This window comes from Capra hircus, chromosome 1 (assembly GCF_001704415.2).
Source record: "Capra hircus breed San Clemente chromosome 1, ASM170441v1, whole genome shotgun sequence".
Taxonomy (NCBI): domain Eukaryota; kingdom Metazoa; phylum Chordata; class Mammalia; order Artiodactyla; family Bovidae; genus Capra; species Capra hircus.
In genome coordinates, this window is record NC_030808.1 from 57,053,824 (window position 1) to 57,070,260 (window position 16,437).

Sequence of the window (16,437 nt, forward strand, 5' to 3'; positions counted from 1 at the left end):
ATACAAAGATTTCAATAGGAAAAAAAAATCTGAAACTAATAAGATTTGACCAACAAAATCATTTATGCCACCTAGTGGTGACTGAAATAAATGACTATTAGCTTAAAATAAGATTTAAAATAATATTTGAGAAGATATGTACTTACAATAAGAGAAAACGTTGACAATATGATAATACCTATTATTACATATCATTTACAGAGTCAGACACGACTGAAATGACTTAGCAAAGGTATTAAAAAATAGGATATTTCAGTAAAATCAGTGGAGTGCTTAGTTGCTCAGTCATATCTGACTCTTTGCGACCCCATGGACTGCAGCCCACCAGGCTCCTCTGTCCATGGGGATTCTCCAGGCAAGAATACTGGAGTGGGTTGGCATGCCCTCCTCCAGGGGATCCTTCCAACCCAGGGATAAAATCCAGGTCACCCACATTGCAAGCAGATTCTTTACCATCTGAGCCACTAGGGAAGCCCAACATCAGCTGAAGATTAATTTAAATTAAAGAGTAACCTGGTGGCATACATGAGCAAGCAGGCTATTCAGTCATTATTTTCATTATGGAGATTTCCTTAAAACACAAAAACTGGGTTACAATTGAAAAGGCAGAAAAATAAAGGGGCACTGAAGGTAGAGAGTATTCTTGAATGATGAGGATAAAAAAAACAAACCTAGAAACTAACGTTCCTTAAATGCAGTCAGTCACTCCTGGTATGTGCAGGGATGAAAAAAACAGGGACAAGGGCAATGAAGCAGTAACAAAGAGAATGTAAATGGAGTTCTCAAAGGACCTGGCTTCTACTCCTTGGCTCTGTGAGTGTTCTTGCACACTTACTCTTTCTGAACTCCCAGACCCAGATCTATAAACTATACAAACAAAGGGACTTCTTTAAACTTTAATATTAACTTCATTTTAATGTTAATTAAATTTAATTCTATTGAAATTTTAATATTCTACCCCCTGGAGAAGGAAATGACAACCCACTCCAGTATTCCTGCCTGGGAAATCCCATGGACAGAGGAACCTGGTGGGCTATAGTCCATGGGGTCACAAACAGTTGGATGGACACAACTAAGCGTGTATGTGAGCACACGCACACACAGGCAATCACAGTAAGAAAAATATTCTTGAATCCAGAATTACTCTGGAAGTATTAACTTAACAAAATAAGCAACACCACTTAATTTCCTGGTGCACAGTAAGTACTTCATCAATGTTAACTATTTGCTGATAGGAGACTTAGGGAGATAGAGGGAAAACAAAAGAACAAAGAGCAAGAGAAAAGAAGGGAGAGGGAGTCTATGCAGTATTTTCTAGTCCCAGCTCTCACACACATATACACATTTAAATACCTTCCTCATAAACGTGAACCAAAAATACTCTTATCATTCTGTATATTTCTACACTTAAAAAGAATTATTATTAAGAAAAATGCTATTACCACCTTTTTGATAAGAAGCAAGAAAAACAATCTCTTTACACTCACTTTTATTAAACAAATAAGGCTGGTAGTGGAACTTTTTTTATTTAATGCATAAACATAAGTCTCTTTATTAGAGAAATTGTACATATTGGTGAACATGGTCAATGGTCACATCTATGGGTTAATTCCTTAAAAATCAGAACCAATAATTAGGATAGATTCTATGCTCTCTTTGTTACATCGTGAAGTGTCTTGTGTAGTCATATTCTATTGTTGGAATGACAGCTTGTACAAATTTCAAGAAAATTAGAAGATACCTAAAGGTTTTTAGCTAAGGAAAATAGATTGGTAAATAGTTCTCATTTAAGCTAACACTGTAATTACCCATTTTATTAAGAAGTAACTCCTCAGAAAATATATAGAAGACAGAATCTTAAATCAAGTATATTAAAAAAAAACATTCATTCATGCAAGCTGGTGTCTATTCAACACAAGGCTCTCTACAATTTTAAGAATGCTTGACTTATCCCGATTTAATATTTGCATGTTAAGACTTCTTAAAGAGTACAAGTTCTTATTAGCCCAAATATTTTAATATATAAATAAGGACATTGCTGCACATATTTAAATGAGTGGGAAATGGCTTTTTTATAGCCTCTAAGTTTTTGAGAGTATGTTAGAAAATGAGACAGTGTGAAGAATATAAAAATACTGAAGCAAAAGAACAAAAAATAGGTAAAAATCCTCCATAAGGACTGATTCTTGGTTAGTATATGTACCTGCCATAGAATCTGCTATACTGGACTGTCTTTAACAAATTCCTGAATTTTCTTCCTATGTTCCACTGCAAATTAGAAACATTAAGAGCTTAATTTTTATTGATGACTCAATTAGAATTACATAGAGTCTTCCAAGTTGCTATATAGCTTCAAAAATAGAGATGAATGCTCATATTATGCGTAACAGGCTTTCAACAGTAAATCTGGTTTGGCCCAAAAACTCCTGGTTGTTTCAATATCACACCAGCTCAATGTTTCTCTAAGGCACACACATCCTATTGGCAATGCTCATGCTATCTATAGTTCCAAGACAGTGGCAACCCCTCAGTCTACATCTAACAGTGAGTGGCACGAACCACTCATTCAAGCTGTTTGGTATTATTGGCTGCTTTTCACAAATCCAGGCTATGGGCATGTGTATTTCAGGATCCAGTAGTTCACTTAATTCCTCTTGTCAACCCCAGAAAAATAAATGGGTGCTCTTATCTGGAGAAAAATGAGAATACTGTATTTGAAGACTACCTGAAATAGAATTCATGTGCTTTTTACTTTTCTTCACTTCAGAGATCTCAGACTGACAAAACCCAGCTTTACTTTTTACCTGATAGGAAACTACACTTTTGATAACATGCTAAATTAGGAATATATCTGAGGAAAAGGTATTCATGTGTTATCTCTAAATTCATAAATTACTCATCTTTCATCAACAGATTAAGCGTTTTGAGTTTCTTTTCCATCAAGAGTTAACAGTTGTGAATTGTATACTCTCAGCCATTGCCTTCTGAACAAAGGCACTTGGCAAGCTGCCACCTGGAAGCACATATTCCTCTGAAGCACTGTAACAAAGTAGAGTGAACTGGTTCACAAAGGGATATGTGCTCAACAACTGAACAAGGCCAGAACTATCACAATGCAACATTTTCCAAATAAAGACTCCCACTAAGATTTCCACATCTGAGGGGCTAAATCTCTCAAAAAGGGGGAAAAAAAATCACAGAAGCACTTTGCCTCTAGTCACATACACAGACAGGTAAGGATACATATGAACACCAAGTTCTCCCCCTCCTTCTGCAACAGTTTCAATGATTTTCTTCATCACCTCTGCATGCCTAAATGCAAAAGAATAAATATTAGTATAGATCAACTGGATCAAAATAGGAAAAGCAAGTTTTTGTTTGTGAAAATTTGTAAAAATGTTTACTGTCAGTGATTTTAATATATAACAGTAATTATGTAAAATATTCTCCTCCATACTCTCCAACAAGCCAGACTGTTGAGTCATGCAGAATTTTACTGGGGGAGGGGTTAATTTTCAAAAGCTATGGTAGTCACAAAGGAACACAATGGAACTAGTTAGCTTTCCTATGATGGGGGTGGAAGTGGGATAGGGCAGAAAATCAGAGAAAGGGAATCATGCCAGGGCACAACTGCAGAGCAAGGGCTTTCTGCTCTGAGAAAAAAACAAGAATCCAACCAGACAAATTCAAAAAAGTTACATGAAAATGGTTGGTAAAAAACAACAACAACAAAGAGGTATTTATAATGCTGTGATTTTGACTGCTTAAATATTTAACTGAGAATAAGCCAAAACTGAGTTAAAGAAAAGCCAGTTGGTCAAACTTCATACATATATTTTTTTCAGATAAAAATTATCTGATTCTACTTAGAAAAAAATTTTTTGCCTTTATATAAAGGATATTTACCTAAAGTTTTCCACAAATCTTTTCAGGGCCAACTGGTCAATCTCCTATGCTACATAAAATGGTGATATCAGAGTAATTACCTGAGTAAATTAACTGAGTAAAGGGCATCATACAGAAGAAATGAACTTTTATATGTATCCTGGCTTAAATAAAGCTACTTCAATCTCTGAATACAATCTTCATAACAAAGGCAGTCAACTTAGAAGATGAGAGTAAATGTACTGGCCCTGAGAATATGAAGACATAATCTCAAGCAGCCAATGGCAAGCCTAAAATGCCTTGATTATGTATATAGACTCAGTTTCACTTTTTTAGCCCTGTGGAAACACACAGATACAAAAAAATACCAAATTAGAAAATGTACTTGATTTGGCAGGGTTGAGAAGTTAACTGAAAAGTAGAGGAAAATAGAAATTTTGCATACATCTCCCTTCACTAACCAATAAAAGGAGATTTATAGGGCATCTAGAAAAAGCACAAAGTTAACTTTATATTCCACATTCACAGAAAGATATCACAACAGAACAAACCATTAGTATTTTTTAATCTAAAAAGAATCTTCCAAAATATTCTTGGAGCTAATAACAGGAGTAAAAATCACAAAAATCTATACTGTAACACAATATACAAAAAAACCATTCTTAATGAATTGAAACTTAGAAGAAATTGATAAATTTTGGGGGGGTCTTATATATTACTTAAACACAAACATTTCTAAGGAAGACAACAGAATTTTATTTATGAAGTAAATTTTTTTCTGTTCAGACACTGTTTATACAGACTCTCAAGTGGTAAATCCATGAAGTGTACACACACACACACACACACACACACACCTGCATGGGTGAACTGAACACATAGGAGGTGGTGGGAGATGAGGGTGATTTTCAATGGTCACTGTTTTCTTCACATGATCTTGACTGATGTCTTCGTACATGTGCTCAACTGTTAAAGGCTGCCGTTGCTGAAACCATAAAAAAAGCTTTGAAATTACTGTTTAAAAACTTTTAGGCCTAAACTTTAGTCTTTATAAATATACTTAGCCCCACCTTCCACATCACTTGCAATTTCAAATTCTATACTATTTAGAATCACTAGATTATTTGGGGCAAAGTACCAAATAGGCATGGAGGAGAGTTTGTCCATCAAGGCTATGTGACATCAGCTATCATCTAATACAGAAAAAAGTCCACAAAAAGGCAAGTTCAGAGCATTTTATAACTTTATAACATCTTTTAGGCCTATCTGTTTTCCTTTTATAGTCATTGGAATGACAGGTTAAACAAGTTAATTTTATTTTAGTTTTCCTTTAATTCAATTAAGTGAAAGTCTACAGGGAAAAAAACCTCACATGCAATATGATCATTCTGCACATGTCTATCTATAATCCCAAACAAAATTTAATATAACAAACCAACTTCAATTTTCTTCACATTTCGAAGGGGTAAGCTCTAGGGACCAAGGAATAAACGTTAACAGATTATTTCTGTTTAATCCTTAGCAATGTTGTTTCACATTAAATAATTCCTAGTTTCTTCAAAATAAGAATCGAATTCAACATGAATCACAAAATTACAAAACAAATGATTCCTAAAACTTTAAAGGCCAAAATATATACCCATAGACTTAATGACAAAAGAATTCAACTCTCAAATTTTAAATATTTACACTAAAACAAATTTTTCTTTAGTTTTACCTCATCATAGCCAAACAACCATAGTCGTGGTGTCTGGTAATATTTATCATAAGTGATGTAAAGATCATATGTTCTGGTTTGCAAAATAGCATCTTCACCTCCAGCATCAGTTTTAGCTTTACAAGCTTCTACTATTTTCCTTGTATCTAGAGTAGCCTGGTAACAGTGGAGAAAAATTTACAACCATTAAAATCACTATGTGGTGTTTTGGCAAATCCTCCCATCCTATGTATTTTTTATTCAACAGCAGATATAACAAAATTCAAGCTAAAATGTTATAATGCTATAAACAATGTACACATAAAAAACTCATTTGATAGATCAAGATATTAAGAACACTAATCCCCAAGTTTACTCGTTAAAAATTAACTAAAGAAAACTCGATTTACAAACCTCATCTGTTTCCAACAATCCACTCTCTTCATATTCTGTTATAAAAAGCAACAAAAGATTAATCAAGTTCAAAATAATTTCCTAAACCAAATTACATATTACTTCAGAGAATGCAAAACCTGGGATTTTGCTTTAGTTTTGACTGAAGATATTGAATAAATGAGAGAGCTAATTCTATATTTCTAAAGAAGCAAATACTTTACCTAACAGTGCCAGAGAAAGTCGGCATACTTGAGGCTTGATCTATTACTAACTGGCACGATAATACTACAGAGTCCTTGGTGACTCCATAGGGTAGGCAAGGATATTCATATAACTGGATAAGACATGCTCATTAAGGTCATCAGTGATTTCTACTTGCTGAATCCAGTGGTAAATTCCCGGTTTTCATCTTCAGTTCAGTTCAGTTGCTCAGTCATGTCCGACCCTTTGCGAACCCATGAACTGCAGCACGCCAGGCCTCCCTGTCCATCACCAACTTCCAGAGGTTACTCAAACTCATGTCCATCGAGTCAGTGATGCCATCCAGCCATCTCATCCTCTGTCGTCCCCTTCTCCTCCTGCCCCTAATCCCTCCCAGCATGAGCGTCTTTTCCAGTGAGTCAACTCTTTGCCTCTTAAGAACATCTGGCATGATTTATTTCTTCTTCCTTGCAACGTTTTCCTTCCTCAGCCTTTAAGATACTACATTTCCCTGGCTTTCCTCCCACCTCACTAACTTTTCCTTCACTATCTCCTATGCAGGTCCTGTTCAACGTCTACAGTAACCGAAAGCTCAGTTTTTGGAACTTGCCTCTTCTTCATCCACACCGACTCCCTTGAAGATTTCATCTAGTCCCAATGACTTTAAATGCTGGTGACTCTTGAATTTATTCCCTTACTGCAAACATGGATACCCAACTGTTTATTTATGACTCGCATGAATGACTAGGGGACAGCACAAGTATCACATGTCAAAAACTGAGCCCCTGACTTCCCCTCCAAAGCCATTAACTCCTCATCTGAATAACACCTTTCTATACACTCAGGTCAAAAACCCTGGAGTCACACGAGACCACTCATGTCACATTCAATCCAGCAACAAATATTCTTTTAGCCCTACCCTCAAAATATCTAGAATCTTCAGTTTCTCATCACCTCCAGTTACCACCTGAGCCCATGTCACAGCTGTTTCTTGCCTAGATTATCAAAACAGATGCCTGTTGTCCCAAACCCCTTCAGTCTTTATTCTCAACACTGCAGTCATAGCCATTCTTTTGAGATCTTAAAATCTCATTCTGTTGTTCCTTAAAAAAACCCCAACAGCCTCTCATCTCAGAGTTAAAGCCAGGGCCCTACACCATCTGGTTCCGAGGTTACCGCTCTAACTCCACGCCTTATTACCCTCTCCTCACGCCTCTCTAAACATAGGAGCCTCCTTGCAGTATTTATGTAAGTCATACGTGTCCCCACTTCAGGGCCTTTGCACTCTTCCTCAGATAATCAAACAGCTTGTCCACTTACTTCTTGTCAGGCTATACTCAAAAGGCATATCCTCAGTGAGGTTTCTCTTAACCAACCTACTTAAAAATTACAACACTCATCCTATTACAAGCCTCCCTGTCTCTGCCTGCCTTTACTTTTCAGCCTAACACTTACAACCATCTGAGACAGTTTATGTTTTGCCTTATCTATTGTTTTTGTCTGTGTCCCCTAAATCAAATATTAGCTCTGTGAGATCATGTCTATTGGTTTATCTCCAGCACCAAATGTAGTCTCTGATATATAGATACTGTCTTGCTCAATAAATATTCGCTGAAAAATGGATGAAAATTAACTACTGTATTAGGTACCAATGACATTTTTTAAGCTAAATTCCATACACAGCAATTCTTTCCTTAATTCTATCCAAGGGAAATGTAACAAACATACTAGAAGGTGGTCAGATATTTAAGGCAATTCTATAGCTTAAAACTCTAAAAACTGTTCAGTTCAGTTCAATTGCTCAGTCATGTCCGACTCTTTGCGACTGCACGGACTGCAGCATACCAGGCTTCCCTGTCCATCACCAACTCCCGAAGCTTGCTCAAGCTCATGTCCATCAAGTTAGTGACGCCATCCAACCATCTCATCCTCTGTCATCCCCTTCTCCTCCTGTCTTCAATCTTGCCTAGCATCAGGGTCTTTTCTTACAAGTCAATTCTTCACATCAGGTGGCCGAAGTACTGAAGAACTAAAACAGTACTTTATTCATAACGTTTCCTGCTCCAACTTAACAACTGCATACCATTCAGAGACAGAATCCAGAAATGAGCATTTGTGCAAGAAGGTGGTCTGACAACTATGAGACTTCCATGTGGAAATAAATCTAAACAAGTAGATCTGGGTTGGGGTTTAAATGCGGATGTCTTGAGCATAGACACGGTATATGAGGTTCCTGTGATCAATTTTGGTTACAAGTAAACTCATCTGGATTTCTTCAACGAATAGGAGTATACATGGAAATAAGGATAAAATTCTTAGTAGAATCCAGGAACAGATATACAGCTAGGTTTCATGGAAGCTTAAAAGTAATTTAGGAAACAAAACTGAAAGGTACTTGTTCTTTTTGAAAGGTACTTTTAAGTCAAAGGCTTCCCTGGTGGCTCAGATGGTAAAAGAATCTTCCTGCAATGTGGGAGACCTGAGTTTGATCCTTGGGTTGGGAAGATGCCCTGGAGGAGGGCATGGTAACCCACTCCAGTATTCTTGCCTGGAGAATCCCCATGGACAGAGGAGCCTGGCAGGCTACGGTCCAACCCATGAGGTCACAAAGAGTCAGACACAACTCAGCAACTAACACTTTCACTTTTTAAGTCAAGGCTACTCTGGTTGATTAGGCTAAGCTGCCACTGCCTCTTCAGCAAACACCACTTGCCATCTCTACAGATACCACCTTCTACTTCTGCATTCTATCTCACTAAATTCTAAGTACTGGGGGGATTTGGCCACCTTACAGCCTCCAAAATGCCTGCCCTGTTATTTTTCATAGTCTCTTCTTTTTTCCAACTGCAAACCCTCTCTATATACATACATATATTCATATTTAAACTCTCATAGAAAATCTAATGCAGTTTACACACCATTCTTCCTGCCAGACTACAGTCTCCAATTACAGAAATTATAAGAGTAGATAAAAATCTACCTGGGAGTGTAGGGAGTAAGCAGAAAAAGAGAGTGAAACACCATAAAACAGTAACATTTAACAGCTAAGCAGAAGTAAAAGAACCTGGGAAGCAGACTTAGAAGAAACAGTCAAGGAAGGAGGAAAATCCCACATCATAAAAACCAAGGGAGGAAAAGGTTAACAGAATCAAACAAATATAGAGAAGGTTAAGTATTATAAAGACAGATTGGGCTTAATAGAGAGGTTGTCCTGGTGACAGCAATTTCTTCCATCTACTTTTAAATATCTGAAATTTCATATTATCATGCTAATATGAAGTTTTATCATTCAAATATGAAGTTTTGAATAGCCATATACTTTTAGACCTGTATTACTGTGTTCTGTTAGTACAATGGGTTTCAAATCTCTTGTAACAATGATTTACTAACATATGAAGTCTAAACTCTCAACTGGCAATCCTAGGAAGGCACTTCAGATTCTCAGGAAGCAGTGGGAGGATTCATATAGTTTAAAAGGCTCCATTAAGAATAACTATCATAAGGTTTAAGTAGTAAGATGCTATCAAAAAGGAAAAAGAAAATACTAAATCCCTAAACAAATTCTCTTCTGTTCTGAAAGAATTTAGGAATTAGCTTAAGAATCTGTATCTTATGGCTGTCTCTAGCATTAAATATTTATGATCAATACTGATCCAGCAGAAATAATGCTATCAAGGCCATGCTCTGGGTAAAATCCAAGAGCAAGGTAAGTTCTGCACTGATTAAATTGAAACTAAACAAATCCTCTCTAGGCTGTTAAATGTTAAAATTCAGAACTAAATAAAGTAGAATTCTTAATCCACACCAATTAAATATATTCTACAATCAATACTCTATTGTGATTAAAACAAATCCATGACACAAATACCTTCCATATCTGCAGCTTCTCCTTCCTCTTCCTCTTCTTCCTCCTCACATAAAGCTGAGCAATCTTGGAGTTTTATACTGTCCTTTGAAATTAATTAAATTTAAAGTCATTTAAATATGTTCATGAGTTCAAATACTGAGCATCCACATGCCAGCACAGTGCTAACCACTGCAAAAGTAAGCATGATCAGATATTTCTTATACTCAAAAAACTCCTACTTCATATGATAAACCCATAAACCAATCATAAAAAACCATGTGCTAACCTGGTTAGCACTGAAAAATATAGAAAGTATCATAGAAGCACCAGGAGTCATTTAAAAATTGTTGCCGGTTGCACTTCTGACAGAACAATATTTCTAGCTAACCAATTCACTAGTATTAGAAAGTCAGTTCAAAGTTAACTCGTACACTTAGAGAAAAAAAAGTATATATATATATTTATAAATCACAATACATTTACATGTTAATATTATTATAAATCAAATACTATCATATTCTCTAATTTAACATTCCTGGTTGAATTAAGCAATTACAATTATTATAACACATAAGATTTGAGTTCAATTTCTTAACTATATCTGCATTAAAATGACATAATGCTAACCAAAGACAAGCCTAATATAATATACAATTACCACTTTCACAAAATTAATATTCTAAAAATCTGAAGTCAATGTAGTAGGTCAAAAAACTGGACATTTAGTTTCACCTAATTTATAATTTTATTTTAATAGTATCTATTCTAAGCCCTAAATTAAAAAATCATTTAAATTCTGTATTAAATAGGAAATAACAGGGAAGATAAATTCTAGTTGTAAATCATTCCAAGTACTCAACCGTTAGTAAGACATGAGAATGCTAAGTGGGATACTAAGTACCATATTAACCATTATTAAATTTATTAAAAATTCCTGAGAGGGTTTATCATAAACCTATCAAAACAATGGATCCACACTCTGCCATTTGTTATTCCCAAAGTCTGATCCATACACATTAATCGCTGGAATAAACAAGAGCTTCTGAAGCAGCAATGCCATTTATGTAATTTCTCCTTAGTCAAATTCTCCAAAAAGCAGAACTTCAAAAGGATGAATTCTCAGACTAATGAACTGAACTGTAATCCCTAACAAGCATAAAATTGTACACTGGAAAAAAAAAGAAAAAACCTTGTTTGGGTTTTTAACACCTTCTGTTAAGCCCCAGTAACAAATCCCAAAATATCCAGGTGACAAAAACACGCAAAGACAAGGATCTTAAACTAGGAACTGCTGCAGCTAACTGTTTCAGAAAGACAAAAAGAACAGTTACTCTGTCAAATATTCTATCCTCTAAGAGAATGGAGTATTTAACAAAATAGTTAAGAAAATATAAAGGTGAAAGTGTTTTGCATTATTTTATATTATTTCAAACTACTATACAAAAATATGAAGACAACTATAATCATTCTTTAGAAATGAAAAGCTAGTATAGATAGTCTAAATTATTGAAAAGTTTCAAGCAGAAAATTTCTACCCAATTGTATATTTTTACCCTTCCTTCAAATAAACTGTACAATATGACCCAACTGATTTAGCTTCCACTCATTCAAAACGTCATGATTTTGGACGCTATAAAGCTTCCTTTAAATTTTCAAAACAAAAAACAAGAACCCCTCAAATCAGCAGTAAATTAAGAAACTTCAGAAGAAATGAATAAACTGCTTAAGACAATGTTTAAACTACAAATTTAAACACGATATTATCAGCAATCTATTATAGTAATCAGCAAGTAAGTAAACCCCCTCAAAAACCTCCACTTACAGAATGTGTGGGAGTTCTGTTTAAAAATAAAAAGCCATTTCTTGTAAACTGGCCTAGAAATCTTCCCAAATAGTAAAAATTTATAGATTTTAACCAGTTAGTCTCAAAAAATGTTTTTCTTAACCATTTGACAGAGTAAAGAAAAGAAAAGCTCTGGGAAACAGTGGTGTTTTGGTATGCTGATGCAGAAAATGAGAGGAAATAAAATAGCTGGAATTTAAGAGTTGATAATAAATACTGATAGTAAGAGTTTGTATATGAATGATATGAATAACCTCAAAATAAATATACAAGCAAATAACTAGGTCACTGAATTTAAATACATAACTAATAACCATTACCTTGCTTTCCAGTGTAATCTCCTTAACTGCTTCGGTTATTCCTGCAATACCTGTTTAAAATTCAGCAGAAAATAACTAAAATTAAGTTGTAAAGACCTTCAATTTACCTGATTTGAGCAATATAAAAACTTTTAACATTATCTAAATTCTCAAAGTTCTCTAAAATGAGAAAGCAATGTTAGCAGCACTTTTACAAATGAACTCTAATGGGAATAAATAATCACAAAGGTACTTCTCAAAATTAAATAACTTTTAAAATATCAGTTTAATATTTTTACCATAAATTATCCTAGCCTTTCCTCATTTAGTATCCTTCATTTATTTTATTTACTTGCCTTGCATGAGCCTATCAGAATAAATATTCTCACAAAGTAAAGAGACTATAGGAGTCATATAACCTGCAATGAAATTTTCTCAATAAGATAGATAATGGTTATGTTAAATATGCTATTTGCTTCAGAGATCTAGGACCTCTAAAGGAAGTAATATCACATCAGATTTATATGAGACTTTCTATTTTACTGCTTCTGTATTTTATATAGTCCTCACAAACACTGTTTTGTAAGGAGGTCACAGTAATGGTTTCTCCCTATAAAGAAATGAAGTCTCCAGAGAAAGAAACTTATATAAATCTCACAGTTACATGAAGAACCTGGGATTCAAATCCACATCTGCTCTTCGGTTCAATGCTCTGTCCACTGTACCTCATTAAGCAGCTACCTTGGAAACCACTTATCTCAATGAAGGTGACATTAAGAAGATGGCAGGATCATAAGTCAGCTAAATAATATTTCTAATTCAAAATATCCATCGGTGTTTTCAAATGATTCAACAAGGATGGGAAACAGTAAAGAAAAATAAAAACAAAAACCTAAACACAAAATATGCTTTGCTCTTTTGTTTATCTTCTGAAGCTTTGATTTATCTGTTCCATATATCCAATCCAAAGAGTCACTTTCAAATAGAAAATGTCAGTCACAATCCATAGCTTGAGCATAAAGCTTTTATATGAGAGTAGTTTTTCTAGAAATTATTTTAATAGTATGATTATTAACATAATGGTTATCTATTACAACTTACTGAGACTACTTCACAGAAACAAAGAAAATAAACCTCTTCAATCCATCTAAATATAATGCAGTAGCATCCCATTAAATCAGACTCTCCTAAAAGGAGGACATACTGGAAAAGAAAAAGAAAGCTGAGAGAATTCTAATGAAGGTAACACTGTACCAGTTGTGATGGTTAATCTCATATGTCAACTTGGGTCGGTTATTGTATCCCATAGTCTGATCAAACAGCAGTCTAAATGTTACTTCTGAAGGTTATTTTTAAAATGTGCTTAACATTTAAATCAGTATACTTAAGAGTAAAGCAGATCACTCTCCATAATGTAGGTGAGCCCCATTCAATGAGCAGATGGTTAAGAAAAAGAGACTTAGTCTCTTAATAGACTTTTTTTTTCTTAAGAAAAAAACAGTTTGTAGAGGAATTAATTCTGCTTCCAGACTGGCCTCAGACTCTAGCTGTATGAACTGACCATTACAAGTCTTCAGACTGCTGGCCAGCCTGCCCTTTACATTTCAGAACTGCTAGCTTCCACAATCATGTAAGGACTTCCCTAACGGCTTAGTGGGTGAAGAATCTGTCTGCAAAGCAGGACACTCCAGTTTGATTCCTGGGTCAGGAAGATCCCCTGGAGAAGGGATAGGCTACCCACTCTCGTATTCTTGGGCTACCCTGGTGGCTCAGACCGTAAAGAATCCGCCTGCAATGTGGAGACCTGGTTCAATTCCTGGGTTGGGAAGATCCTCTGGAGGAAGGGATATCCAGCAACCCACTCCACTATTCTGGCCTGGAGAATCCTCATGGACAGAGGAGCCTGGCAGGCTACAGTCCATGAGGTCTTAAAGAACTGGACACAACTGAGTGACTAAGGACAGCACAGCACAATCATTCCAACACCTGCTTACCTCTGTGACGAATGCCTTTGTAAATATGCACCTGGATTCTGGGACAGGGATTAAGGAATACAACTAAACAACTGAGAGTCTCACTAACTTGACATCAGAAACAGAGTGCTATAACCAGTGGCTCTACTCTGTCAACAGGCAATTTCTTACAGATCTGCCATCCACATCTTCCAGTAATGAAGACAAAAACAGAAAACTGGAAAACTGGAAAGATTTTGGGAAGATGCAGGGGAAAAAACATACAAAAAGTCTAACAGCACTATTCAGCTGAGGACAGAGGATGATTCTGAAATTATTTTAAGAAGTTGTTAAAACTGCTATTTTCTCTAGGCCTTGACATAACAATATTCAACTCATTAAGGAACAAGAAAGCTTCAAGAAACTCGGGTCCTGAATCTGTTTCTGAATCATTTAAGGAAACAGATGGCAGTGTCCTTTACTCAGAGCAGAGGAAAAACAAACTTAAAGAGGTACTTTTCCCTGTGCAGATTATTTAGCCCTCTGACTACTGCAGTGAATCTCAACTGAGAGCAATAATTTTGCCTTCATGGTGTATTTGGCAGTGTGTAGTGGCAAGTAGCACAGTACTATAAAATGTGGTACACTCCAAGGGCATTTTTTACTAATTTGTTCTCCAGCTTCTTTTCAGGTAAAAATTTTCTGGTACAAAACTATGCCTGTGTTGCTTTATTTATTAAATCAAGGCTGTTATAAAAGATTGCAAAAGAGTTAGAACAGATTAAACACATGCCATTTTATTCTCCTCTTACCTGTATTATGATAAGTATCTACCCATCCCCCATCGCCATCATCTTCTTCAATGATAGCTTCCAATTCATCTGAATATTCCATCTGTTTACACCGCTTATAGCACGGAACTATAAAGAAATGGCAAGGGCAGTTACTAGGATATATTTTGCTTCCTGTAAATCCATTTTAAAAAGAGAGTTTATTCCATAAAATATATTCCTACCACCAAAATTTAAGTGAATATTATTTTTATTTCTAGTAAGAGTATTTAAGAGTTACACTCAACCCACAGACATTAATTATTTGATGACACTTATTTTTCCCTAAATAGCTTTGTGAGAAGACAAGTAGAAAGGCTCTACTGAGAGTGTTCAAAGTACCCTCTACCTTTATGATCTGTGATCAGCAAACCTGAAGTCAGAGATGACATTGTTCAACCTCAGGCTAATGAATAACGTATCAGTTTAGTGACTTTACTCTCAGAACATGGAGGCACTACTTGTCATACTCGGAGGTGGTAGAGGTGACCTCTGGTTTACAATGTTAAAGTAACTTTCAATATGAGCTTCATAATTTGTATTTAAGCTCCAGCTATTAATAATAGATAAACCAGTATAAAGTTCACTAATCTGCTAAACTTTACTCTCTTACAAAAACTGGTGCCAAGTTCTTCATATAGCATATGCTTCGATCAACAGGTATTATTCATATAAGCCTAAAACTGAAAAATCATAAGGTAAAAACATTACAATGTGGGGTCAACAAAGTGCTATTAATCTCTTGATTTTTTTTTTTTAAAACAAGCAAGATAGACATGACCAATCCCATAAAAAACTATACTGTAGGAAATAAAAAACTGATGTTTTGTACGTATTTTCCCTTTCCTATAATGAGCAGAACACAAATCAATGCATTGTTATATGTCATTACACTGTGACTGTAACAACCTTTTGATGTTGTTTTCAAATTAGCTTTATAACAACCTCATTAATTTCATAAATATTTGTTTCAGAAACACATCTGTGCCTACAGGTAATCTTTCAATGACACAATGGATAATAAAACCTCTAGCTTTGAGATTTTAAATATCCAAGGTAGTATCAATTATATCTTCCATGAAAAACTTAGGTTTAAAAAAGACTGATATTAAGTAGCTGAAAAGATTATAATTATGAAGTCCACTTAAAAGGTCCAACAAGGGTATCTTTTCACCTTGCTTATAGTTTCCTTTGTTGTGCAGAAGCTTTTAATTTTAATTAGGTCCCATTTGTTTATTTTTGCTTATATTTCCAATATTCTGGGAGGTAGGTCATAGAGGGTCCTGCTGTGATTTATGTCAGAGAATGTTTTGCCTATGTTCTCCTCTAGGAGTTTTATAGTTTCTGGTCTTACGTTTAGATCTTTAGTCCATTTTGAGTTTATTTTTGTGTATGGTGAAAAGACAGCCTTCAGAATGGGAGAAAATAATAGCAAATGAAGCAACTGACAAACAACTAATCTCAAAAAATACAAACAACTCCTGCAGC

General features: G+C 35.2%; 1 protein-coding gene across 1 annotated transcript in view; it reads right to left on the minus strand.

Annotated features, from left to right (window-relative positions):
• The window catches only part of ATG3 (autophagy related 3), a 34,469-nt gene continuing 19,504 nt past the window's right edge, over positions 1,473-16,437 (minus strand). The window contains exons 5-12 of the mRNA XM_018065940.1: positions 14,932-15,039; positions 12,189-12,238; positions 10,047-10,128; positions 5,996-6,030; positions 5,603-5,758; positions 4,743-4,870; positions 3,244-3,312; positions 1,473-1,741 (exon numbers count right to left, since the gene is read on the minus strand). Coding sequence (XP_017921429.1) covers positions 1,660-1,741; positions 3,244-3,312; positions 4,743-4,870; positions 5,603-5,758; positions 5,996-6,030; positions 10,047-10,128; positions 12,189-12,238; positions 14,932-15,039 — 710 coding nt within the window. The 3' untranslated portion in view covers positions 1,473-1,659. The remainder of the gene's footprint in view (positions 1,742-3,243; positions 3,313-4,742; positions 4,871-5,602; positions 5,759-5,995; positions 6,031-10,046; positions 10,129-12,188; positions 12,239-14,931; positions 15,040-16,437) is intronic.